This window comes from Elgaria multicarinata, chromosome 12 (genome assembly GCF_023053635.1).
Source record: "Elgaria multicarinata webbii isolate HBS135686 ecotype San Diego chromosome 12, rElgMul1.1.pri, whole genome shotgun sequence".
NCBI lineage: Eukaryota > Metazoa > Chordata > Lepidosauria > Squamata > Anguidae > Elgaria > Elgaria multicarinata.
This window is the reverse complement of record NC_086182.1, coordinates 35403395-35430540: the sequence shown is the minus strand read 5'-3', so window position 1 is coordinate 35430540 and position 27146 is coordinate 35403395. Positions and strand designations below refer to the sequence as shown.

General features: G+C 42.2%; 2 protein-coding genes across 2 annotated transcripts in view; one reads left to right on the top strand and one right to left on the bottom strand.

The window, feature by feature from the left end:
• REXO2 (RNA exonuclease 2) overlaps positions 1-27146 on the bottom strand; it is a 261646-nt gene that overhangs the window by 42543 nt on the left and 191957 nt on the right. The gene's annotated exons all lie outside the window — the stretch shown is intronic.
• The window catches only part of CLMP (CXADR like membrane protein), a 50393-nt gene continuing 44944 nt past the window's right edge, over positions 21698-27146 (top strand). Inside the window, exon 1 of the mRNA XM_063139220.1 lies at positions 21698-22037. Within this exon, the coding sequence (XP_062995290.1) occupies positions 22010-22037 (28 nt within the window). The 5' untranslated portion in view covers positions 21698-22009. The remainder of the gene's footprint in view (positions 22038-27146) is intronic.

Genomic DNA, 27146 nt, shown 5'->3' with positions numbered 1-27146 from the left:
CCAATGCATTGCTTCACCCCCAGCTCCATATTGATATAGCGGGAATATCAACCTACTCCACAGCTCTGTTTCTGGACTTTTGTAATTCCATTTCATGGTATTTTATTGTATTTTATTTTGTTATTTTAAATTGTACATTGCCTTGAACTGAAGAGCACGTTATAAATTAGCTATCAAATAAAAATAAATAAATAAATATGAGGATAGAAAATAATTCCGATTGCTGATGCTCCTTCACCCTGGTCTCAACTGAGGCCATAGCTAGACCTAAGGTTTATCCCTGGATCGTCGAGGGATCAAACCTGTTCATCTAGGTGACACACAGGGGATCCAGTGCTCAGGCAGGGGAGAACCCTGGATGAGCCCAGGATAAACCTTAGGTCTAGCTGTGGCCTGAGACTAAATAAGCAAAAGGATTGCTGGAGTCTGGGCCAGTATCAGACATACTCAAAATGTAAGGAGATGAATGGGCACAGTTTTAAAATTTTCAAGAGAGCATTTCCTCAAGTCTTTCACACACACACCCCCATATCAATGCTCTCAAATGATGCAATCCAAGCATCTCATTAAAGGGGATCTTTTGCCTTCAGCTGCTATCGCTTAGACCCTGCTCCCAACTATTCTGTCTTCCACACCAGCACTTATCTCTTTATGTAGAATAAGGGATATTTATGTCATTGCCTGGAGCCAAAACTCAGCAGCAGGGCTTTTCTTAGCTCTCCACAAAACATTCCCATCTCTCAACCCCTTTCATCAAGTTCTCCAGCATCTTATCCGAATCATTATTCAACCCTATTACTTACATCCCTGCCCGTCTCTTAGATTGTCCTGCTTATTCTTGGACAGCAGTAATATCAACCCAGCCTCAATTGCTGTGTGGACTTGGGATCAGTGCTGCTGCAAATCTAGTCCCTCCTCTGTGCAGCAACAGGCTTCCTATGGACACAAGTGGCTCACCTTTATTCCATTCTTATGTATACATTCTTATGTGCCTTTGACTCCAGGTATTTATCCAACCCCCTTTTAAAGCCATCCAAATTGGTGGCCATCACTATATCTTGTGGAAGTGAGTTCCATAATTTAACTATGCGCTGGGTGAAAAAGTACTTCCTTTTATTTGTCCTGGATCTCTTCCTATCTCATCTCTTTTACAAACCCTATCTGAATCACTTAGCACAGCAACCAGCTCATATATCACATACAATTCACCCCCGCTTCACTCCACCAGCCAATCATCACACATATGCTAACCCACCATTCCTCCTGTCACTCATCTCACTCTAGAAATACTCACCATAAAAACAGAGATATAACAGGGATACATAGCCACAACCACAGGTGCATTGTTTACATACATGTAACGTCACAAAGGCCATTGCAAATGGTATAAGTGGTCTATGCATCAGTCACACAGGAAGCTGTATCACACCAAGTTGATTGACATTGACTCTCCAGTGCCTCAAACAGAAGTCTTTCCCAACTCCACCCCAAGATGCCAGGCCTTGAACTTGGGACCTTTTGCATGCAAAACATGCACCCTCCCAATGAGGTACAGCCCTTCCCCTTCTCAAAATATTCAATGAAGCCAAGAAGCTGTGACTGTTGGACATCAGGAAAAACTTCCTGACTGTTAGAGCAGTACAACAATGGAACCAATAACCTAGGGAGGTCGTGGGTTCGCCCACACTAGAGGCCTTCAAGAGGCAGTTGGACAGCCATCTGTCAGGTGTGCTTTAAAGTGGATTCCTGCATTGAGTAGGAGGTTGGACACGGTGGCCTTATAGGTGCCTTCCAACTCTACTATTCTATTATTCTATCCATTTTACAGCATCACCAAACAAAAGCAAACAACCCTATTTGTGCAATACCAGCTTAACATAATTGAAACTGCCAAAATTAAACAACACTAAGAATGCCAAATGCATTCCGATCGTCTGTTGCCAAAGAAAATGTGATTCATCCCAGAGACAACACAAATATTATTTTTTGCATCCTAAAGTGGCAATGAAGTTGAATTATTACTATCCAACTGAAATGAGTCAGAGTATATATTTTAGATAACATCATGGAGCCCTTTTTTGAACATTTAAACATTTCTTTAAGGACCAAACTAGATATAATGGCAGTGGACACATTTCCTTCAAACATCTGCCCCATCGTTAGTTCAACCATAAAAGGGGGATATAGGACAGGAATGTTGAATATTCTTTGAAAATGGAGTCTGGAAGTTTTGGTTTAAAGTCTGTCTTCCTGGGATTGGCTAAACAAAGTTGAAAAGGGCTGTTTATTTTTGCATCAGCTAGCTGACAGTTTGTATCTGTGAAAATATTACCTACTTATTGTGCAGTGATACACAAAGAAATGTGCAAAAGAACAATTCTCTATGGGCCCCCTAATGACTGTCACCATTGAAATTAATCCTTTTCACGTTAAGGAATGATGGTACTTTATCCCCTAAGCCCTGTAGAATGACCCAGAACTGTCTGCATTTTGTTAATGTGGATACAAGCTGTGAAACTTCTATATTTTTAGACTCTAAAAATGTCAGGCTGTCATTGGGTTATTGCATTGGATCCCTCTTTCCAAGAAGGAATGGCAGCAATTCCTCTCCTTCCTGAGCAGTTTGGGGAAAGAACGCTAAGCCCACGCTCCATTCCAAAAAACAACTGGAAAGATAGGAAAACACAAAATCCGCCTTCTCCAAAACAAGTACAAGACAAACCAGCTGATCTTTTTGACAGCCATGCTTTACGACATCCATAAATTGTTATGCGTTTGTGAGATTAACCTCCATGGCTAATCAGAAGGCCTGTACACTGAGAGCCACCTTGGAACTGTATAAAGAGCCAGAGAGGCATAGCTAATATGGATATCTCATATACAGATAATTTACCTTCATATGGCATATGCAAAACACTCATGTCGTGGTGCCACATGAACCTTCTAAGGCAATTCCTTTTTCGTTTTATGGAAACACTTTTTAAGGCTGCCTTGGATTATTTCACTGGCACTACTAAGAAATGGCTGTAGTCCCCTCTTCCCTGGATAAACTGCACATTCTGAATACCTTTTTCAATCCGTTAAAGGAATTCCGCACACACACACACATGCCAACTATTCAAGAGGATAAGCTTCATCATCTAAAAATGACAAATCTTAGGATCCCCTGCACTGTTGCTTGGCTTGAACGCAGCCAAGGCATCTTCTCAGGGAATGTAAGGTACAAACATGAAAAATCTCAACTTTAGAAAGACGATTATCATTCACAAGGGGAAAAAAATGCAGCGTTCTTGATACACTTCAATAATAACCGCTGTACTCCTTCATGATCTATGTTAAATGTCCGTCCCCCCCAACCACCACCACCAAAAAAAAGACAGATTGATTTCTCAGTCAAATTAAAATGCCAGTTTTGGAGCCAATCTCAAAGCTGGTACTTTAGTTTTAAAACTAAATGCGAAGAATGCCAGAAGGGGCAAGAGGCGCTCGGGGGGACAGATGACATCATGAGAGGGAACCGCGAAAATCCATGAGTGCCCAGTAACGAGTGTGCAATAAAACGCTCGTCTGATGGAGCTCAGGATGTTCTTATTGTGCAATCACACTGTCTCATTCATGGAATCATAGATCATAGAATAGCAGAGTAGGAAGGGGCCTACAAGGCCATCGAGTCCAACCCCCTGCTCAATGCAGGAATCCACCCTAAAGCATCCCTGACAGATGGTTGTCCAGCTGCCTCTTGAAGGCCTCCTTAGGTAACTGATTCCATTGTCGTACTGCTCTAACAGTCAGGAAGTTTTTCCTGATGTCCAGCTGGAATCTGGCTTCCTTTAACTTGAGTCCGTTATTCCGTGTCCTACACTCTGGGAAGATCAAGAAGCGATCCTGGCCCTCCTCTGTGTGACAACCTTTTAAGTATTTGAAGAGTGCTATCATGTCTCCCCTCAATCTTCTCTTCTCCAGGCTAAACATGCCCAGTTCTTTCAGTCTCTCTTCATAGGGCTTTGCTTCCAGACCCGTGATCATCCTGGTTGCCCTCCTCTGAACACGCTCCAGCTTGTCTGCGTCCTTCTTGAATTGTGGAGCCCAGAACTGGACGCAATACTCTAGATGTTACAAGGAGTCCATGAGTAGCTCTCTCATGTTTTCCCACTGCTTCTTCCATCTTTTTTCTTACTCCAAAATATCAGTTAAGGAAGAAAAATATAATGGCTGCACAATGGCTTTTGATTGTTAGCGACAGGAGTCCTCCGTTTAAAAGCACCCACTGAAACATAAGACACCATCACAGAATATTTCCTCACGGTTTCTTTCCTCTGGCAGTCATCAGTTTTTAATTGATTGGATTAAATTAGGCTCCTTAATGTTCATTTTTCAGCTTCTCTGCCCGCCACTCAAAAAGGTTGGGATTTTGTCGAGGCACCAGTAAGAGCAACTTGAGGTGACAGGGCTTTAAGGGCAAATTGGAGGCCCTTTTAGCATTGCTTTCATTCTATACAGTATGCACCCTTTACCATTTGCTACATCTACTAGGAAAAAAAAACCTGACATGAAGTTAATGTCTTCTGATTATAACTCTCGCCAACATCACACACCCTATAGTGATTTCCCACAGGCTGAAACAAGGAGCACGCCATAAAACACAAGACCGCTATTGCTAGTTAAAGTTCCACAAAGGTTGGGGGTAGGGAACGCTAGGAAGAATAATTATCCACATGTTTCTGAAATGCCTCCAGTTATTCCTTGCTCAAGAAATTTATCCAGCTCTGCTCCCTTTCCTTTGTACAGGGAAACAGTCAGCTTAAAAGAACGGGGGTGGGGTGGGGTGGGGGAGAGAACTCTTGAAAGTTTCTCTTGCACACCTGCAGAAGAAGAACATTTATGTTAACTGAAAAAGGAGGAATATGTAAAACCACCCAGAGGCATCATGAGGCATCATGGCCACATCAGCACCTGCTCATAGCAAGATATAACATTCTTAATATCCCCCCCTTCTTTTGTCCCTCTGAAGCACTTAAGCAATCTACGGCCCAACGTGCTTCCTTTTCCTGCAGTCAGCCAGGAATTCCCAGCCTTGTGAGATAAACATGAAAGCACAAAGAATGCACGTTCACATATGCTCCATATGTGAGAAAGCAATCATCACAGATCAAACCTGAAAGACAGCTTTCATATCACTGGGCATTTATTTATTTAAAACATTTATATCCCGCCCTATATCATTAAGATCTCAGAGCGGCATACAGATAAAAGCATAAGTTTCTGTTGGAAGATAAGTCCTCAAAAGTAACTTTGGATGTTGCTAAATTTCTTACAGTGGCGACCAGGATTAGAGCTCTCTGTGTATTAGACGAAAGTTGGCAATAGCTCTAACTGCCTGATGTTTCTTCTTCTTCTTCTTCTTCTTCTTCTTCTTCTTCTTTTATTTATTTAGCATCAACAATGTACTTGTTGCTGTACAAAATATACAAATAAAACAGTGATACCCTGCCTAGAGGCTTACAACCTAAAATCACATTAAAACATATGAAGGGAGGAAGGGATTCACAAAACAGAAATAAGAGAATAATCATAGTAATAAGAACAGTAAATCAAGCTAAAATACCAAAAGCTATTGAAAACAAATGATTCTTGTTTTTTCATGGATCTATGGATCGCAATAAAGACGTCTGGTATGGCATACAGTATAAAACAATAAATATACACAGCTAAAAACAAATTAAACCATGAACCAAGTTAAAACAATATATAATTTAAAAGCAGTAAAAGCAGTTAAAACAGTTTACAATGTGCCAGTGAGTTTAACCATCAAAGGCTTTGTTAAAAAGCCGTGTTTTTACTTGGCGTCAAAATGAAATCAGCGTTGGCGCCAATCGGCCATCCAAGGGGAGGGCATTCCACAGTCGGGGTGCCACCACAGAGAAAGCCCTCTCCCTTGTCCCATCATAATGTATATGTTGCATTGGTGGGATGCAGAGAAGGGCTCCTCCAACAGATCTAAGGTCTCGGGCAGGCATATATAAGGAGATATATCACCTCAAACACAATGCCACACGGTCAAAGCAATTCCCTCCATTGATTGGCAGGCATGGAATGATGAGAAATCAAGGGAAGCACATGCATGTCTGAATCGGTCCCCGCAAGCCGATCTGCCGTATCGGACGCATACATGAATAACTATTCCTGCTGCTGATCCAGATACTTCAATGGGTTTTGATGGCATTGTGCTACCTGAAATTTGTTCCTTGAGCTTTGATGCACAAGAATTATGATGGATCCTCTTAGAACCCTACGTAATGTTGCCTCTTCTATGAATTGTTACAGGCCATTTCTATTTCTAGTGGAATCCAGGTCTAACAGTTGTAAAACTCTTGCATGGAATAGCCTTCTTTGTTTCTTTTTAGACCTGCCACACATTCCTTTCAACAGTTGCCCTCCAGTTTCAATGACCTCTAATTCCAAAAAAGGGTATCTTCTACCTAGCCCCAAAGGTGCTCAAAACACCTCTCTCTCTCTCTCTCTCTTTCTCTCTCTTTCTCTCTCTCTTACACACACACATTTTACCAAAGACCTTTCACGAACTGTTATGCTTCAGTTGCTGCCATATATGTGTGTGTGTGTGTTTCATCTTCATCCCCAAAGGACTTTATGGCTTTAGATATTTAAAGGAATTCCCAACCCCAGCTCCTCTCTTCTTGGGGGCCTTTAATGCTTTTCATAGCTACAATTAGCTGAAGGCCAAGCACAACCTTTTAAAACACCAGAGCCCCTCATTTCATCAATCATTCTGCAGAGAGATGGAATTAGGCTGCTAATGTTAATTTCATCAGACAGGGAGCTGATTTCCTCTGGGGTCACTGCATGCCTTACTGTGCCATCATAGTCTAACCCTAAATTGCCTAGATCTGGGTCCCAATAAAAAGAGAGACGAGGACAGCTGGTGGATAGAGAGCTGAGCCTGACAGATCTGTGCCATTCCATGTTAATGCACTCAGGATGAGGGGAAAAAATAGTATTTCTCTCTGTTCCTTTTATACGGGAGGAGACAAGATATAGGTGGATTTGCAACAGTGGGTTCATAATGCAAGGATGGGAGTACTAATGTCTATTTCCGCTGTGCCTCTCACCATAAATAAAGGGAAAGATTCCTCCAGTTTTGCTCTTCTACGGACTCTACTTTTGACTCTGTTTCCAACTCTTTATCAGTTTAATTTCTCAGATCCTCTTCAGGCATTTCAGGAAACAGAAGTACAGTCTACAAAGATGCATCTCTCAATGCAGGTAGAGCTTGGTTTGGCTCCCCACTACTTTTGGGGGGCTCCCCACTGCTTTTGGGGGGCTCCACCCTACTTTAGTTGCAATCCCAACCCCATCTGTGAGGCCAGTGGTTCCCAAACTTTTTCAGGTAACTACCCCCTTGGTTCCACAAACTCATGCCCAGTGCCCCCTTACCCTACACTATAAAAATCATTATTCAGAATAGCAGTTTTCAACGACCCACTAAGGAAGTTAATAACAATAAAATTCATTAATAACAATTAATTGAATATTTATTCAAAATCCAATTACATTTTTTTAGTTTATTCAATTAAATATAATTGATGAACTTGATCCAGTGATATCATCTTTTCAAAGTCTGATAGTCATTTAGCAAGAATATTAGATATCACATTTAGTAACTAGGGTAGAGTACCTCACTATTTTGTAATTCTTATTGTGATGGATGGGCTTGATGAAGTGATACCAGTTTCCCAATGTCTGGTTTAAAGTCACTTAACATGAGTCTTAAATCACCATGTTTAGTAATCGGGAGTCGATTTCTTTGCTTAGAGAGAAGTAGGCAGACCACACTAAAATCACATTCCACCAAATATGATGTTGGAAATGCAACTAGGAGCTTCTGAACCACTCTCCATAGTGCAGGATAGCGATCAGAGCCAAGTAAAGGAGCAGATTTCACATGCAAGTCATAAATAGAACTTTAAGTCCACCTGTTCCTGTTCTAATGGACGAGAGAGCATGGACTTGGCTCAGCCTTCCCAAGGCCCTTGGGTTTAAATTGTTGATTTGAGCAACTAAGACTGTCAGAAAGTGTTTAGGTGCCAAAAAGTAAGCACTGCCACATTTCTCTGGGTCGTGAGAAGGACACTACCATGACATCCACAGCCAGACTGGCGTTTTAATACGATCTGAAAGAACCTATCTTGTAACTTTCACTTCTTGCAGTTCAGTTTAAATTAGCGACATATTTTTAAAGCATTCCTTTGGACAGAATGATTTGAAACGAACCTCACAAGACATTCTCCTCCAGCTTAGTGCATTAAATAACAGGAGTTAATATTTGCAGACTATCCTAACCTGTAAGCTAAGGGAGAGAAACACCACCTTCAAAATGGATTTTTAAAAGTAAAATGTAAAAGATATTTTAAAAATAATAATAATGTCCAGCTGAAAATATATTACTGAATCTGCTTAATTCAGGGGTGCAGAACCTCTTACAGCCCGAAGCCCAAATTCCAGCTCTCGGGGGCCACGTTCAGTGGTCGGCAGGGCTAGAGGCCGAGGCCAAAATACCAAAAATAGCAATATATTGCTGCTTAAAGCTCATACTAAAAGCAACTGAGCTGTAGGAAACACATTTCAACATTTTAGAATGGGGAACGAATTACACAAAAGCTAGGAAACCACCCAAAAATCATTGGATGTGGGAACTACCTCCCCCCTCCCCAAATCCTGAGTTTCTACACCCCTGGCTTAATTCCTGCTACTAAAATACCAGCTCATCATTTTATTATATATTGTATCATTTGTAAAAGATACTCAGGTTTGCACATCCCTCTGGGGAAAAAAGAGATATTCTGAAACTATATTAATGCCCATCAACCTAAATACATCAGGGCCACAATCCAAGAGAAGTGTGCTTAAATTCACTAGAATTAACAGACTTAGAATCATAGAATAGTAGAGTTGGAAGGGGCCTACAAGGCCATCGAGTCCAACCCCCCGCTCAATGCAGGAATCCACCTTAAGCATCCCTGGCAGATGGTTGTCCTGCTGCCTCTTGAAGGCCTCTAGTGTGGGAGAGCCCAGGGCCTCCAGTTACAGGGCATTGTGTGAAAACCACCCCACAAATGCTCCACTAAGCAGATAGTTGGTGTTGTCAGCTATAATCACCTGGGTTATTTGTGGAAAAACAAAATCCAGGCACTGTCTTCCTGAATAGGAATTAGAACTGTGCCTGCGAAGCTGTGAGGTTCCTCAAGGTCAGAATTCCTACTTGCTCAAACTTTTTCTACCCAGAATCCATTCTCACCCGATTGTAAAGAGTTCTTCAACGTGTCCCCCACAAGGGATTTTCTGCTCTGTATGACGTTGGAAAACAAGGAATTTGTCCAAATGACTTTGTACATGTTTTCTTTCTGCAACACTGGACACCTAATGAAGTGATCTAGCTACTGTAACCACTAGAGTGTGCAAATTCAACTGCTGGAGAATGGAGGAGTAAGTGCAACAGGTGAAGGAGAAAGAAGATTGCATGGAAGTATTAGAATTACTTTTGTCAAGATTTACGAAGACAGAACACATCGAGTCTTGCTTCATGCAACGACACTTCAGTGCAGAACATTCGTCCGGTTGCCAAAGAAATGACTCCTGTATATCTAGGCAAATTTCTGCCTCTCCTGTTTCCTTGCCTGAGCCATTAGTCAAGAGGATCTCCAACTCAGTCCTGGCCAATAAACTAGCATATCTTTTAAGCTTCCTGTGTGCTTTCCACCGCATATAAGGACCTGCCTTATACTGTCAGCCCATTGGTCCATCTAGTCCAGTACTGTCCTAAACTTTGGTCCAGTACTGTAAACTCTGACTGCTTGGCAATTGCTCTTGGTTCCAGAGAAAGTACTTCCTTAATTTACTTGAGAAGCCTTTACCCAGAGGCTCCAGGACCTGAAGCTGACTCCTTTTGTTTGCAAAATAGGTGCTCTACAATACCCCTTACCAGAGACCCCCTTCTCATTCCTCTCTTGCTGCACAGCCCCAAATCCCTACCTGTTTGCTTTTTGCCCTGTCCCTGACTGCATGACCGTCTGAGTTTTCTTCCCAAGGCCACTTTTGTCACCCTTTAGATTTATTCCCTGCTTGGTTCCCAGTTTTCGCTTGACCTGCTGCCGCCCAGGTTACATGGATTGGCATTGCATAACTTTAGCTCTTCACAGAATGATGTGGGACATGATAATCTTCCATTGAAACGAATTCAAATAAAGAAGACAAACGGCAGGCCTTTCCAGACTATTGTGTAATGATTAAGCAATCAATTCCAAAATGTATTCCCTCTGTTTTTTGCAATGGCTGTGAGTTATGGAACAGTTGCATAAGAAAATCCTGGCCTACATCCACCAAACCCATTTTGAGAAGGCCACCAAGGACCCATCACATCAACAGCAACAACTTCTCCTTCCCTGCCAAGGCAATTTGCCGAAAAGCCAAACAGACGATCTCATTAACCAATTTCTGAGTGCACCAGTTGGTCTAACTAAAGAAACAAATAAGAAGCCCTCTAGCAATGAGATGACAACTCAGCAGAACAAAAGTAATCTACAGTAGTTTGCTACCACTTCCAGTAACAGCTCAAATGGTAAGTTTATGCGCTTCCTTTTCAGAGTCACACAATGCAGGGTGCCCATGAGTGAACACAGGAAACACCCAGGACTGTTGACACTGGTGGCACCTTTGCAGAGGAGAGGATTTGAGCTGCAGGCATGTGGAAGTAATGCAGTCTGACTGTTTCCACATAGAAATGGCTTTCCCCCCCAAGCTGAGCTTCAATAAATGAAAAGTACCAGAGTCCACACTAGCTTGCGAGTCAGAGCCATGTATCCCAAGCTGGGTATTTCTAAACCACTTCAGTGCTTCAGCCCAAGCTATTTCCAGTTCACTGCTGGATACCCATAAATATAACAAAGGAACCTCTTACGGGTATTTTCCTTACTTTTGCAAGGAAAAAACAACTACCACCTCCAACCACTTCATTTCAATTCAGTGTTGGGGAAAAGGGCCTTGTAAACTTAAAACAAAAATCTTGCTTGCTAACCAAACCTTTCACAATTCATCACGTGTGTTTAACTCTCTGCAACATATTGTGGCTGTAGAGTTGCTTGTAAGCCCTGAATTCTGCATGTGCCTGTGTTAGCTTCATATATTCTTGAAAGCTGCTAAAGTATATCCATTTATTACTGAAAAGACATTTAAAACACTCTGTCATTTCTGAATCATTTTCTGTGCATTTCATATCCCAAGAAAGCAAAAATCAGATAAGGGTGTGTATTTAAGCCTATGAAATGAAAAAATGTCATTTTTTCCTGTATAATATTGCCAGGATTCGATCATTTTTGTCTGTCTCTTCTGCCAAGACTCTTGTTCATGCATTGGTTATTTCTCGGTTGGACTTCTGCAACCTTCTTCTCACTGGCCTTCCTTCTTCTCACATCAGTCCGTTGGTTTCCGTTCACCACTCTGCTGCTAAGATCATCTTCTTGGCTCGCCGCTCTGACCATGTTACTCCACTTCTGAAATCTCTTCATTGGCTTCCAATTCACTTCAGAATCCAATATAAACTTCTCCTGTTGACCTACAAAGCTTTTCACTGTCTAGCTCCTTCCTATCTTTCCTCTCTCATCTCACACTATTGCCCGGCTCGTGCTCTTCGCTCCTCTGATGCCATGTCTCTCACATGCCCAAGGGTCTCCACTTCCCTTGCTCGGCTTCGTCCATTTTCTTCGGCTGCCCCTTACGCCTGGAACGCTCTTCCAGAACATTTGAGAACTACAAGTTCAATCGCAGCTTTTAAAGCTCAGCTAAAAACTTTTCTTTTTTCTAAAGCTTTTAAAACTTGAATTGTTCTGACTTTTATACTGCCTGTTTGGTGCATTCTCTTCCCCTTCTTATTGTTTTATTATGATTTTATTAGAATGTAAGCCTATGTGGCAGGGTCCTGCTATTTATTGTTTTACTCTGTACAGCACCATGTACATTAATGGTGCTATATAAATAATAATAATAATAATAATAATAATAATAATAATAATGAAGATGGGGTCTTAGATGTGTTAGCACGTGCATCATATTTGTAAGCGATGCAACCTGGGTAGATATACAACCAAATAGCATCAGCGACTCTATCAGTTCAAAACATTTTATGATATATCTGCATCTAAATAAACCGTTCTGACCCCAATTATACTGTTGGAATGAAATTTGCTGGCTCAGAGGTGCTACAGAGTTCCCCCTCAAAATCCCTATTAGTGCTAGATTTGATTGTGGAAAGATTTCCAATTTGTTGAACAGTTCTAAGGAAGGCAGAAGCTGCACGAAACTGATTTTCCACATCACACTGTGGGAGAGGCTTCACTTAAAGGCACAGGAGCTCTGTTGACTGCAGAAGCTGGCAATCCTAAACATCCTACTGTTACGTCACAAGCATTCACAAATATATGCAGAAATGAGAAAATAATGAGACTCACGTACTCACAGATGGCAAAATCTCTTGCCCAGGATTATCCAAATATGGGGTTGCCATGTCTGTACACAGTATAGTTAATATTCTCAGTATTCAGATGTGCAAAAGTTTGCTAGTAATTCCTGCCCTGCCTGATGCTGGAATAAACTCACGCTGGAACAATAGATTATGACTAGCTCCTGATATTCCTCCTTCAACTCAAGTCTTCCATATTGGCCCTCTCTCCAACAATGAGGGTAGAATGTGTAAACTTCGCTCTCAACTTCAAAAGGTTCTTCAAAGTAAAGTGCCCTTTAGCATCCTCAGCATCTGTCTCCTTCAGCCTCTAGTACTTCCTAGGATTTTCTTACCCCTTTCCACCTGACTATTTTTCAGAATGCCTGAGTCGTGGGCTCCAGACAGTATGATCTAAGGGAGATTGACTGGCAGGAAAGATGGAAGTGAGGAGTCCCACCAATAACCCCTAATGACAAATACATCCTCCCTCCTGAGCAGCACAGAATTTGCCACACATGTACCGTATTTCTTCGATTGTAGGACGCCATTGATTGTAAGACGCACACTAATTTCAGTACCACCTACAGAAAAAAACAACAACCCTAAGACACACCCACGATTCTAAGATGCACCCCATTTTTAGAAAAGTTTATATGGGGAAAAAAGTGTGCCTTAGAATCGAAGAAATAGGGTACTTTCTTTCGATTGCCTTACAGTGCATATGCTTACTCAGTACAGTACATATGTTTACTCAGAAGTAAGCCCCCCTGAGTTCAAGAAGGCTTACTCCCAGGGGTATAGGGTTGCAGCCTTCATCTCTCATATCCTTCTAAATAAAATTCAGTGATCACTGGGGAATAAGCGCAGGGAATGATGCTTTGCTCTCTCTGCTCCTGACGCATCAATTCTATTAAAACGATGGAGCATTTTGGGCAGCATTCATGGCATAGCTTGGGATGTCGTCTGTCAAAGCTGCAATCTGCAGTGACAACCCCAGTGCTTCTTGAATCTCGAAGAGTGGGGGAAGGGATGGAACACACTTTTCTCCATTGAGTTCTGCCCTCTCCGAAAAAATTCAGCAATGCTCCGGCTGTACAGTTTTGGAATCAGCAACAACTGCAGACATTTGGAAAGAAACCAAGCTCTTATTTGCTGGATAGAAGGCATAGATGCTGCTCTCTTTCAGCAACAGTTATGTTTATCTATTAACAGGATTTGCTGGCCTTGGATAAACCGTTTATCCACAAGGCAAGGTTTTAAGTTCTTTCTTTTTCCATGGCTGCTCTAGGAAGAGGAAATATTCCATAGCTAATAATCTTAGTTTGTAACTGTGCCTACCCAGTGAAGCTGAGAGAGGCTTCTGAAGTATGCAATTTGGAAAGGGACACATATGGTATTACTGTCAACTGATACAGTTGGGCCCGTTATTAAATGGGTGCCTATATTAATGCTGACATGTTTGAAGTCAGTTACTTGTATTTTTTTATCCCACCCCATCCATTTAGTTTTTGATATATATTTTTTTTTAAAAAAAAGAAAACTGGGCCATACCGTCAACTGCATGTCTCTGGCTAGGACTAATAAAGAAAGAAATATACTAAGCATTGAATATCTCCATATTATCTCCATAGCACTTTTAACAGCCTTGTAAAGATTGGAAATACATCTGTCTGGACCCTAAGATGAACTTCAGTGGTCCGTCTCCGGAGCCCCACCAAAGGAAGTGAGGTGAGTAGCTACTAAGAAGAGGGCCTTTTCTGCTGTGGTACCACATTTGTGGAATGAACTTCCCAGACAGGCTCACCTGGGGCCTACAATGTGCTCTTTTCAGTGCCAGGTGAAACTTTTTATTTTCTGTTTAAAATCTTTGCACTGCAGCTAAGTTTTATTTTTATTTATTTATTTATTACATTTCTATACCACCTAATAGCCGGAGCTCTCTGGGCGGTTCACAAAAATTAAAAACATTCAAAGTATAAGGCAACAGTATAAAACCATAATATAAAATACAATATAAAAGCTCAATCAGATAAAAACAGCAGCAATGCAAAATTACAAATTTAAACTTATTTATAGACTGTTAAAATGTTGGGAGAATAAAAAGGTCTTCTTCACCTGGCGTCTAAAAGCATATAATGTAGATGCCAAGCGAACCTCCCTAGGGAGCTCATTCCACAGCCGGGGTGCCATAGCAGAGAAGGCCCTGCTGCCTTACACAATGTTGTAAAACTCTCTGCCATGGGGTTGGATCAATTCTAGAACAACGGTGCTTAACCCTTGTTAGCATATTAACAAACTAGCTAAAAGTGGACTAGATGGAACAACTATTAGGTGGATTCACAGTTGGCTACAGAATTGGACTCAAAGGGTACTTATCAATGGAACCTTCTCAAATTGGGGAGAGGCAATGAGTGGGGTACCACAGGGCTCAGTCCTGGGCCCAGTGCTCTTCAACATTTTTATTAATGATTTGGACGAGAAGGTGCAAGTTATTTTTTATGATGATGATGATGACGACGATGTTATAAACTGTAGTTTTAAACTTTTGGATTTTATATTGTATTTTATCATTTGTATTTTATGGTTTAAATTGTGAACTGTCCAGAGACTTTCGACTACTGAGTGGTACAGAAATGTAATAATAAGTGTGGATAAATAAAGCAGGTATCATATTATAGCTGGGGGAGATTATGGAAGGCTTCCTAATTCATGGCACGGGCAATATTTGAATCAAAGACTTCCTGATTCCTACCTCAGGCTCTTACAGCACAATCCTACATATGTCTAATAGTCCCATTGAGTTTAACTGGGCTTATACCCATATAAACGTATATAGGATTGCTAGCCTTAGCCACTATGCTACACTACCCCAATAGAGCTGTACAGAGTATGAAGACCACTAAAAGCCCTACCTGTGCACACTCTGATTTCTAAGGCTTCCCTGCTTCCAAGCTTTTGCTCCCTTCATTTGTCCTACTGAGGGACTGTGACTACTTTATTGTCCCTCCTTTCCTCTCACATAAGAAGTGGTCAGTACGCTCTTATCTCTAGTTCACAGAACACAGGGCCGGCCCTACCATGAGGCAGAGCGAGGCAGTCTCCACAGGCACCAGATTTGGGGTTTCTTAAAAGAGCAGCAAATTGCTAGGTATTTACTTTGCTATTATTATATTTCTACTTCCAGGGAGAGATGTTTATGTGACATTTTGCCTCATGTACCAAAATAATATGGCTGGCTGTGAACCATAGGTGAGCGAGTGGATGTTGGCAATATTTGCTGCTCTGTGTCAGGCAGAAAAATGTCTTGGGCCGGCCTTTTCTGAAGAAATAACTTGAGCAAAAACTCAGCATCAACGAAAGTAATGCATAGGTAATCCTTGAAAGAATAATGAACTTCAATTTCCTATCCTAATGTCACAGAGAAAAGCCAGCTTATGAAAGTCCTTTACAGTTAGCAAGAATAAGGCTACAATCTGCTTTTCCTCTTGTCTGTTGTTTCCATTTATTGATGGTGTAAACTGATGTCCTGACAGCTCTGGAGGCTGAAAGCGATGTCTTTGGAAAGATTTGCTGAACTTGTCTTTCCAAAGACAGATTCAGCATGAGGAAGACAGGATGTGCGTTCCCCTCATCTGATTTCTTTATTCTGAGTTCTGCTTAGTGATCATAAGATTAGATAAAAGGAATTTCACTCTTCCTATCTGGTCGATTTCTGGGGTGACAAAAGCCCCTATACCTAAACTGACTTCTTTTTTAAAAACACCCTAATATGGACAAGCAAAAGGGATTCCACTGCTATGGCTTCTCTGTAACAGTTCTTTCACTATTGTATTTCTTCCTATTCTTCCTGGCGCCCCTCTGTACTCATATGAAGTTGTCAGAGGAAAAAAATGAAGGTGCTAGGCCAAGCCTCCAGGCCTTTTCTTCACACATGAAGCTTAAAGAGGCCTTTGCTTCAACAGTTTTGTGATGCAGATGTAAAACCTGAATGTGGCTAAAATGCTTATCTGCATTACAAACGCCAGTCCTTTGGGGTCTCTTCTGCAAAAATCCAACAGTTCAGGTAAAACAGCATAACAGAAGCTTAAAGGCAAGTAAACCTTCTCTGCCTTGCTTTATGGAGCCACATTCAAATTGCTTGAAAGCTTTATGCATCTATTTAGCCCACACCGTCTTTGTAGAGGGTGGACACTGAAGAGGAGTTTGCAAGCTACCAGTCTATTAGAAATTGAACACCTGACAATGTGTTTCATGCAATACTTTCCAACCTCAGCCATATATATGGCAAAGCACCCATCAATCAGACGTTCTTCTCATCTGATACAAAAGATTTTAAGTCTGCAAATCTCCCATTTGAGCCTGGGCCTAAACTGCAGACCTTAGGGCCACAACATCAGGGCTTCATTTTTGGATTATTTTTTTTTGTCCGTTTCCCCCCACCCACCCACCCCCATCATCCCTTGGTTTTCACCTAGCTTGATAAAGAGTTCTGGAGAACTAAAAAGCTTGCACACGTTTGTGATATTTTGATTGGTCCTAATAAAGGTATTGCCCAACTGTGACTTCTGTTTTTTTTTTTTAAAAAAATATATATATCTTGCAGCAAAACGAGGCACTAGCTAAATCTTGTTTTTTCCTGTATAATATTGCCAGGATTCGATCATTTTTGTCTGTCTCTTCTGCCAAGACGCTTGTTCATGCGCTGGTTATTTCATGGTTGGACTACTGCAACCTTCTTCTCTCTGGCCTTCCTTCTTCTCACATCAGTCCGTTGGTTTCTGTTCACCACTCTGCCGCAAAGATCATCTTCTTGGCTCGCCGCTCTGACCATGTTACTCCGCTTCTGAAATCTCTTCATTGGCTTCCAATTCACTTCAGAATCCAATATAAACTTCTCCTGTTAACCTTCAAAGCTTTTCACGGTCTAGCTCCTTCCTATCTCTCCTCTCTCATCTCACACTATTGCCCCGCTCGTGCTCTTCGCTCCTCTGATGCCATGTTTCTCGCCTGCCCAAGGGCCTCTACTTCCCTTGCTCGGCTTCGTCCATTTTCTTCCGCTGCCCCTTACGCCTGGAACGCTCTTCCAGAACATTTGAGAACTACAAGTTCAATCGCAGCTTTTAAAGCTCAACTAAAAACTTTTCTTTTTCCTAAAGCTTTTAAAACTTGATGTTGTGCGGACTTTATACTGTTAGTTTTACCCTACCCTGTGCCTGCTTACCCTACCCTGTGCCTGTTGGCATTCTCTTCCCCTCCTTATTGTTCTACTATGATTTTATTAGATTGTAAGCCTATGCGGCAGGGCCTTGCTATTTACTGTTTTACTCTGTACAGCACCATGTACATTGATGGTGCTATATAAATAAATAAATAATAACAACAACAACAACAACAACAACAATAATAATAATAATAATAATAATAATAGAGAGGCAGTGTGGTGTATTGGCTAGAGTGTTGGACTGGGGAGACCCAGGTTCTAGTCCCCACTTGGCCATGAAGCTCACTGGGTGACGTTGGGCTAGTCACTTGACTCTCAGCTTAACCTACCTCACAGGGTTGTTGTGAGGATAAAAGGGAGAGGATGAGGAGGACCATGTAAATTGCATTGGGTTCCTGCAAGGGGTGGGGGGAAGGCAGGGTATAAATGTAATAATAATTAAAAGATAAACATAGGAACCCACTTTATACCATGTCCAACTGTTTGTGCATTTCATCCAGAATCATCCCCTCCAACAAGAAGTGACTCTCCAAGGTCTGAAGCAAAAAGAGGTCTTTCCTTTCTTAACTGGTGATGCCAGGGACCAAACATTTATTTATTTATTACATTTTTATTCCGCCCAATAGCTGAAGCTCTCTGGGCGGTTCACAAAACATGAGAACTTCTGACTGCAAAACATGTGCTCTACCTCTAAGCTATGATTGCTCCCTTTATAAACATGAAGTCATGTAAGAAGACACCAAATACAGTGATTTCTTGCCTCATTACATCCTATGGAAATATCGTAGGTTGTTCACTTGAAGTTGCCAATTCCTGGCTTTTGAGGATGCGCCCACGGCATATGGTAGCAAGATGTAAAAGGCACAGGCGAAGGGTCCTGCAAGTTTTTATTTATTTTATTTTATTTATTACATTTTATACCACCCAATAGCCGGAGCTCTCTGGGCGGTTCACAAAAATTAAAAACATTCAAAGTATAAACAACAGTATAAAACCATAATATAAAATACAGTATAAAAGCTCAACCAGATAAAAACAGCAGCAATGCAAAATTACAAATTTAAAAATGTTGCAGATGTTTAAAGATGTTGCAGATCAAAGCAGACCTTAGATTGTAAGCCTCTGAGCAGGATATTGCTGCTGTTTTATTTGCACATACTGTACAGCACCAAGTACATTGTTGGTGCTATATAAATAAATATTAATAATAATAATATGAATGCGTTGAGACCAAGTGACCATGAATCATAAGACGCACATAAGCACTTCTAATTTGGTCATAGAGGAAGGTGAGGATAACAAGATACAAATGTGATGCACCCATATTCAAACCTATAAAATGGGATAAAAATACATTTAGTAGTGCAGACACAGGATGTCCTAGGCTGATCAGAAAGGAAAAGCTGGATAGCGTGCACTTTTCCCTTAAAAAGAGTGGATGCCGACTTGGGTGTGTGCATGTTCAGACTACCAGGAGAAAAACCCTTAGTGTTGGGTCCACCCTTTAAATCGTGGGCATCCCCTTGTGAAGTCGGTATTCCTTTTTTAAAAAACATTGAATTCTTCAACTTGTTCTAGTGCTATTCCGATAGAGCGACTGATAGCTGCCGGGGGCATCGTGTTCCTCTTCAGTGCCTGCCACGACACAGGCTCTGAACACCAGACCTCACGGCTGCCACCACTTCTTATGGGGCGACACAGGCTCTGAACACCAGACCCGGCCGTGGCTACTCCCTGCTCAAGCCAAGCACCACCGCTTGATACGCCTGAGGCAAGGGATAAGAACCACCTTCCTCCAAACTATGTGGAGAAAGGGGTTTAAAATAGAGAAGGATTTTAATATATATAATAATGCGCTGTGAGTTATATTTGCTTAGGTGAATGATTGTCAGAGTGGGTGTTAAATGTGTAAACTTAAGATGATAAATGCCAAACAGACACGTGGGACTTTTGTGGTAGTTTAAAAACAAAACAATCAAAATTTATTTTAAAAAGTTCATAAGCTTTGTTTCAAATAACAACATTTAAAAACCTTTTTGAAACCTTTCACACAATCCGGTCACTCATTCACATTCGCGCTTTCCTTTTTCTCACACAATCACTCTTGAACTTTCTTTATTATCAGTATTGATTGATATACATCAACTACGTGCACACCACACTCCGAAGACACCACTCACTACACTGACCCTCAAATTTCCCAGAACTAAAGTACCATAAACACAGAGAGCACTGAAGACTCTAAGAGGACCTGACAAGTCCCCCTGAAAAGTCTTTTCACTCCCCTCCGTCCTTCCCTTATATATCACTCCTCCCCCTCCCAAGACATTCTAACTCCGCCCACTCAGGCCAACAGTCTAAAAACCACAGACTTACAAACTCCAGACATACATTTGGAATTGACTTGTGGGATGTAACGCCACAGTGCCCCCCCCCTCCCCATTGTGCTGCTCCTACATAATGCCTTCACCACTTTCCCCATTCTGTCAATATCTTGGTCAGTTTCATCCCCACCCTTGGCTGCTTCCCCCCACCCCCTTTTAAAGTTCCTTCAGAAGGCTATAGTACTATTGTGAAAGGCCACAAAAATGAAATTAAAGGCAAGAAGTCGTAGCGATTGAAGCTGGGAGGGGGTCAAGATGGGCAGACAAGATGGGTTCCCCTCAACATTGGACACCCTCTTGTCAACAAGCCATCCAGAAATATAAATGGTTGTTCCATCATGGCCCTGCTGTAAAGAACCCTGTCTTTAATTAGTCTTTTGTGATCCCAACAAATTACTCACTTAGAGACACAGGAGTTGTCATATGACATGAATTTCAGGGTCAGAAATATCCCTTCCTAACACTCTTGTCCCAGGAACAATCCTGTTCTTCCATTGAGAGGAGACCCTAATCCTCTACTGGGGTCATCACTGCACACAAAAGATTACCCTTAAGAAATGCCTATCACTTTGCTGACACTCCATGCTCACAAGAAAGACTTCCAATTGATTTACCTGATAATACCTGGCCCTCCAACTCTAAATGTTCTAGGCCACCCACTGGACAAGCAGGATTCGCCCTGATCTTTTCTCCACCTTGGCAGATAGGTGTCACCTTTGGAGATAGGATGGCCATTGCTTCCTTTTTGGATGGGCGGACCCTGCAAGCAGTACCGCTGCCTGACTCCCCTGCCGCAAGATGGAGACAGAAGAAGAGGATGTCACAGCCTTGCTACAGCAGCTCAAGGGGCAGACACCACAACCATGCAAAGCATGACTGCTACGGCCCGTTAGAAGCCAACTACTGCTCTCCCATGCAGTGGGTCAGGTGATAACAATGACCACCAGAAACTCATAATGGGGAAGCCTCAAGAAGAGGAAGTGGAGTCCAAACCCGCCACAAACACCCCAAATTGTCAGTCAACACCTCTGCTCTTTTACATAAAGGGAATCTTTATCTTGACTATACTGTTAGAGCAGTACGACAATGGAATCAGTGACCTAGGGAGGTTGTGGGCTCTCCCACACTAGAGGCCTTCAAGAGGCAGCTGGACAACCATCTGTCAGGGATGCTTTAGGGTGGATTCCTGCATTGAGCAGGGGGTTGGACTCGATGGCCTTGTAGGCCCCTTCCAACTCTGCTATTCTATGATTCTATGACTTGGACTGTTGAATCAATATTATTCTCCATGTTTCTTCTTCTTCTTCTTCTTCTTCTTCTTCTTCTTCTTCTTCATCATCATCATCATCATCACCATCATCACCATCATCTTGACACTAGCAAAATCTGCTTGTGTTGCCATGGAGGGCAGGGCTGCTGTATTACCAGGAGTAAGTAACAGTTCACCCCATGACGAGCCTGCTTCACTGCTAATCCCAGTTGATGGTAGGGAGGGGCCGTTCTGGGAGTCAGCCATGTGGTTAAAATTGTGCGCTGTGTATTTTCCCCCCTCTTCTCCTTTTCTTTCCAGACATGCAAAATTACTCTGTGCAGCCATAGATGTGTCTCTCAGCTGCACTGCCTCTGCCTTTCCCCTTCCAGATGCTGACAGGATCTGAATCATTGGACAGAGAGAAAGAGCTCCTCTCGTATATGCATGGAAACTGGACAGGGGATGAATAGCAGAAAGGAAGAAAGAGCAAAGTTGGTTATTTTTCTGGCACATGGATGCAATTACGCGGAGAACATTCCAGAGGCGTTACTTTGAATCCTGAGCAGGTCTGCTTGCCATTCCTGCGTGGAGAGAAGTAAAAAAATAATAGAAAGAAGAAAAGGCTCACGCACAGAGACGGAATGTCTGCACTTTCCATCCTGTTTCTAGGTAAGTTGGAGGTTTTTCTTTTGTTTTTAATTTTATTTCCTAAAACTGAAGTTACAAATGCAACAGTAAGCTACAAGGGAGGGGCTTATGAAAAAAAGAAGTTACTTTATGAAGGAAGGCTGGTATCAAAGTTTGCTGATCATGGAAATCATCTGTTTTTGATTTTTCGCGTTTTTATTGTTTTCATGGCTAGCGCAAACAAAAGAACAGTTAAAAACCACTTTTCGTTCCCCCTTGAAATTAATGCGGCTTAAAGCAAGAAGCTCTGCTTTTCCAAAGGTATGAGCTTTTTTTAAAAAAAAATCACAATAAGCTGTTAAAGAGTTTAATGCTTCTCTTGAAGAAATCTTAAACGTTGCTTACAGGGCTCTCTCGTTCCCTCCTGCTCTCTTTCACACTCAAAGCATGCAGCGGTTTTTATGGAACTAACCCTTAGATTAGTTTGTCTTCCAAAACTGTGAACAAAGGTTCATTGTTTCAGGAATGGTGGCCAGTCTCTTAACTTTTTTTTTTTGAGGGGTGTATGTCTTATTTTCAGGGATTTGTTTCTGATATTTTAAAGGAGCCCATTGTTTTCTATTGATACAGTAGGCAGACCAAATTAGAAACAGATGTGTTAAAGGACAAGTGGGGGAGAGAGAGAGGTACAGGAGAGAGTGAGAGAAAGAGGGGGAGATGAAGGGATAGGAGAAGATCCGAGAAATTGAAAAAGGGAAGGCAACAAAAAGATGGAAATTAAGAGGGGAAGGGATGGAGGGAGTTGAAGACAAAGATGTGGGTGATCAACTGGGAGAGGAAAAGGGGATGCAAGAGACAGTGGGGGGAAAGATAAGTAATTGCTGTTTGATACATTATAGAGAATCACATCAGGTTTGCCACAGAACCAACTGGGAACAGCAACTAATGATGGTTTCCTAATAAGTGTACCTGTAAGATCCACGTGTTTACAAATGTGTTGCTGTCAGATTCACGCTTTCCAATTTTAGGTATATAGCGAAATCATTTAAAGTACAATCTCAAGCTAAGCACCTTGAAGAACCAATTATTTCAATGGAGGAGGTTTAAAGCATGGATAAATCGAGGGGGCTTAACTTTGGCTGGATTGTGGACACAGTATGTGAAGTGGCCCCGCAGGAGTCAGGAAGAGAACATCCAGGGGAACTAGTGAGCAGGGATAATTTACCAAAAGTATACTTAAAATACTTATTGCGAGGCATATTAATCACAGACGGCTACTTACACTATACAAAGAAAGACTGGTGATTGTTTACCATAGATGGCAATAAGCAAAGCTTCTGCTACTTCTGTCATCCTCATGGAGAGGGGGGAAAATAAGTTAGCAGCAATATGTCCCATGTAAAAGAAATTTACTGAAAAATGGAGGAGGTAAAAAGATGGAAGGGCTTATTAACAAAGGCAGACTAGAGTAAGAGGAGACAAACTCTGATCTCCCTTGTGTCAGAGTCAGCTGCAGCCTCCTTCTCCACCATTCCTGAGACACTGCTAGTGCATGGAGAAAGAATGAGCTTCCCCCTTCATTCCACTTACCACACTGGACTAACAAATAGGCAGCTCTGAGAAATACCCCATACCAAGGCTTCCCAAGGGCCGCCATTTATTTACTTACTTTATCATTGCATTTATATCCCGCCTTTTATCCTCCAAGGAACCCAAGGCGGCGTACATAATCCTCCTCCTCTCCATTTTATCCTCACAACAACAACCCTGTGAGGAGGGTTGGGCTGAGAGTCTGTGACTGGCCCAAAGTCACCCAGTGGGTTTCCATAGCTGAGTGGGGACGAGAACCCGGATCTCCTGATTCCCAGTCTGACACTTTAGCCACTACACCACCATGGTCTCTCCACCTTAGAAGGCGCAAAGTAGATTCAAAGACAAAGACTCCTCACCCTCTTAGGAAAGCTATGAAAGGAGTATATCAGCAACCCCCCATAGAAGCTATGGAGGATGGAAGGATAAGGAATGGCGTACAAGGTTTTGGGAGCTGATGCTTCTAAGCGTGTGAAATAGATGTATACAGGGACATCAATACAAGCAGCTGAGGAGGAGTAAACATAAATGTCATGCTCAAAATCTTGTCCCCCACCAGCTCTGACAAACATCAGTCTGCATAAAGGCTTCCATCTCTTGAGCAGCTCCAAGCTTCTGGTATCCTCTACCCAGAGAGACTACCAGAGGCAACTAAGTGATGTTTCAAAATGTCTGTAGGGAAAGGCAAGTGGAACATAAGAAGAGCTGTGCTGGATCAGACCAAGCACTCTGTTGACACAGTGGCCAACCAGCTGTCGACCAGGAACCTACAAGCAGTGGAAGCAAGCCCCTTGCAGTATTAGCCATGGTGCCAAGTCACAATACATTGTTTGGCCAGTAGACAGATGTCTCTCACATCTCCCGGCCTTCTGAGCAAACCAGACTGAATCAGTCTGCTACAATTTGAAGACAGATTACTAGCAGGAGAAGTGAGGTGTGCTGATGGAGTACAATTGGGACTGATGGATTTGGAGTACAATTGGGGCTTTGGAAATTAAAGGATCAAAAGTCCTTCACCATCCATCCAAAGGGCTAGTGGCGATACCCATTATGAAGGTGATTGCCTCCATGTCTGCCTCTGGGATTCCTGGAGGTATTTGGTTGGCCATTGTAGAAAGGAGGATGCTGAACTAAAGAGATCTTTGGTCTGATTCTACAAGTATCTACTTATGAGGTTGATCTTGCATCCAGTGTTCCTCCCCCAGTAGTTTTCTTATCTTAGAATCATAGAAACATAGAATAGTAGAGTTGGAAGGGGCCTATAAGGTCATCGACTATAAGGTCATCGACTCCAACCCCCTGCTCAATGCAGGAATCCTCCTTAAAGCCCATTGTTCCATGTCCTGCACTCTAGGATGATGGAGAAGAGCCCCCGGTCCTCTTCTGTGTGACAACCTTTTAAGTCTTTGAAGAGTGCTATCAGGTCTCCCCTCAGTCTTCTCTTCTCCAGGCTAAACATGCCCAGTTCTTTCAGTCACTCCTCATAGGGCTTTGTTTTCAGACCCCTGATCATCCTGGTTGCCCTCCTCTGAACACGCTCCAGCTTGTCTGCGTCCTTTGTGAAGTGTGGCGCCCAGAACTTGACGCAATACTCAAGATGAGGCCTAACCAGGGCCAAATAGAGGGAAACCACTACCTCGCCTGATTTGGAAGCTATACTTCTATACTTCTTGTGACACTTTGAATCTGGCTATTGTGCAAGAGAGGCATACTAGATGAGTTAAGCAATGCCAAAAGTGTAACAATCTCGGCAATTCACTAACGCCTGAAACTGAGTATGCAGAATAAAAGCCAAATCTGTTTGTGTAGACACGGACTTTGACCGCACAGGCCCTGACCACACATTACAATTCCAGGTACAGTACCTCCCACTCACCCAGCTCTTAATTTCTAAACATGTTCCACACAGGTTTACCAGCATACATTCTAACAGCAACTTCAATTCTCCAGGTGCCGGTCCTTTATTATTATTTTTTGCTATGTAAGGACCAGCACCATCCATGTATACAAGGGAGAGAATAGTCAGATCTACACCAAGCAGGATATGACACTTTAAAACAGTTTGAAAACTGTCTATGGCATGTGTGTCCTGGGCCCCAACAGTTGTCACTACGGTTTGAAACCGTTTTAAAGCAGTAGTGTAGATTCTGCCATCGGCAGTCTAGTGGGAACTCCAAAGTTCGCAGAAGTACCCGAAAAATTAGCACAGTGAAGACGGAGCATATGCAACGGCCACAGAAAGCTGACAGACGGTTGGTGCGTATGCGCTGTGTGTATGTGTGGAAAACCAGATGTATGGAATGGAGTTTCATGTACAGGAGCTTCCACTTGTTATAACAACCTAGAAAGTAAAGGCAAGAGGGTGGGAATTATGTTGGATTATAGATACTGTAACGTAATCGTTTATTTGTGAACAAATCAAATATGACCGCAGTTCATAAACAGAAAAATGTAATATATTTACTTTAAATCCACAAAAGCAAAGCAAAAACCCTCATGTACTTATTTTTCTTTTAACCATTCCCCCCATCATACCATAGCTGTACTGCTGCTGCAGAAATTAATGCGTGTTTTCCTCCCCACGTATACTTCACACCACACCTGCTACTTATATTTCTGTAGTAGAGCAGTTTTCCTTTTATTATGTAGGTTTTCATTATTATTATTTTCATTTATACTCTGGCAAAGTAACAAAACAAAACCAGTCCCAAGACCTGGGTTACCCCGCTCTCCTGGGAATGCTGCAGGAAGAGGACTTCACTCTGTACCCGTTTCCCGTTCCTCAGAAGATAGCGGCCGTAACACATCCTGTGACTATGGTAGTCATCTTTTCAAACAGACAACCCATAATTTAATGGCCCATTCTATAGCTCAGGCATCAAGATTCCTTTGGACATGGCTTGTATCTACATCCTAAAGGGAAACCCTGAAAAGAATCTTATGGTGCAATCCTACACGTTTAGGCAGACTGGCTAGCAGTTGTAGGACTTTTTTTTTCATCTAAACATGCATAGGATTGTGCCCTTAAGTTGCTGCTTCAGTGCTTCCTAGCAAGGAACTAGAATAGTCAACACCTTATGGAATCAGTGGGCAATTTAGTGTGATGGTGTTGGGCTAGGATTAATAAGGAATAATAGGGCATTTAAGGAACCTCATCTTGTTTACATTCTTGCCTTAGCTAGACCTATCCCAGGCAAATGGAGGGGTCATCCCTGCCTGCTCCTGGGATCCCCTACATGTCATTTGGATGCACAGGGATGATCCCAGGACAATCCCGGGATATAGGCCTGGTCTAGCCATGGCCACAGTGTCTTCCCCTGTATATCTTCACAAGAATAGGGGGAAATTCCTGCTTCAACACACAGGAATTGTGTGGGGAGGGAGTTAGAGATAAATACCCTAGCAAGACTGAACTTGCACATGTCTGTCGCACTCTAGAATGGTTCTGCTGAACAGAATGCTGCAGAGCAGACACCAAGAAAACCTAACTTTGCTGCCAGGGTTACCCAACATAATTTGCCTAAAGTTAACATTTGTCTTTCCCAGACATTCTACCTTTTG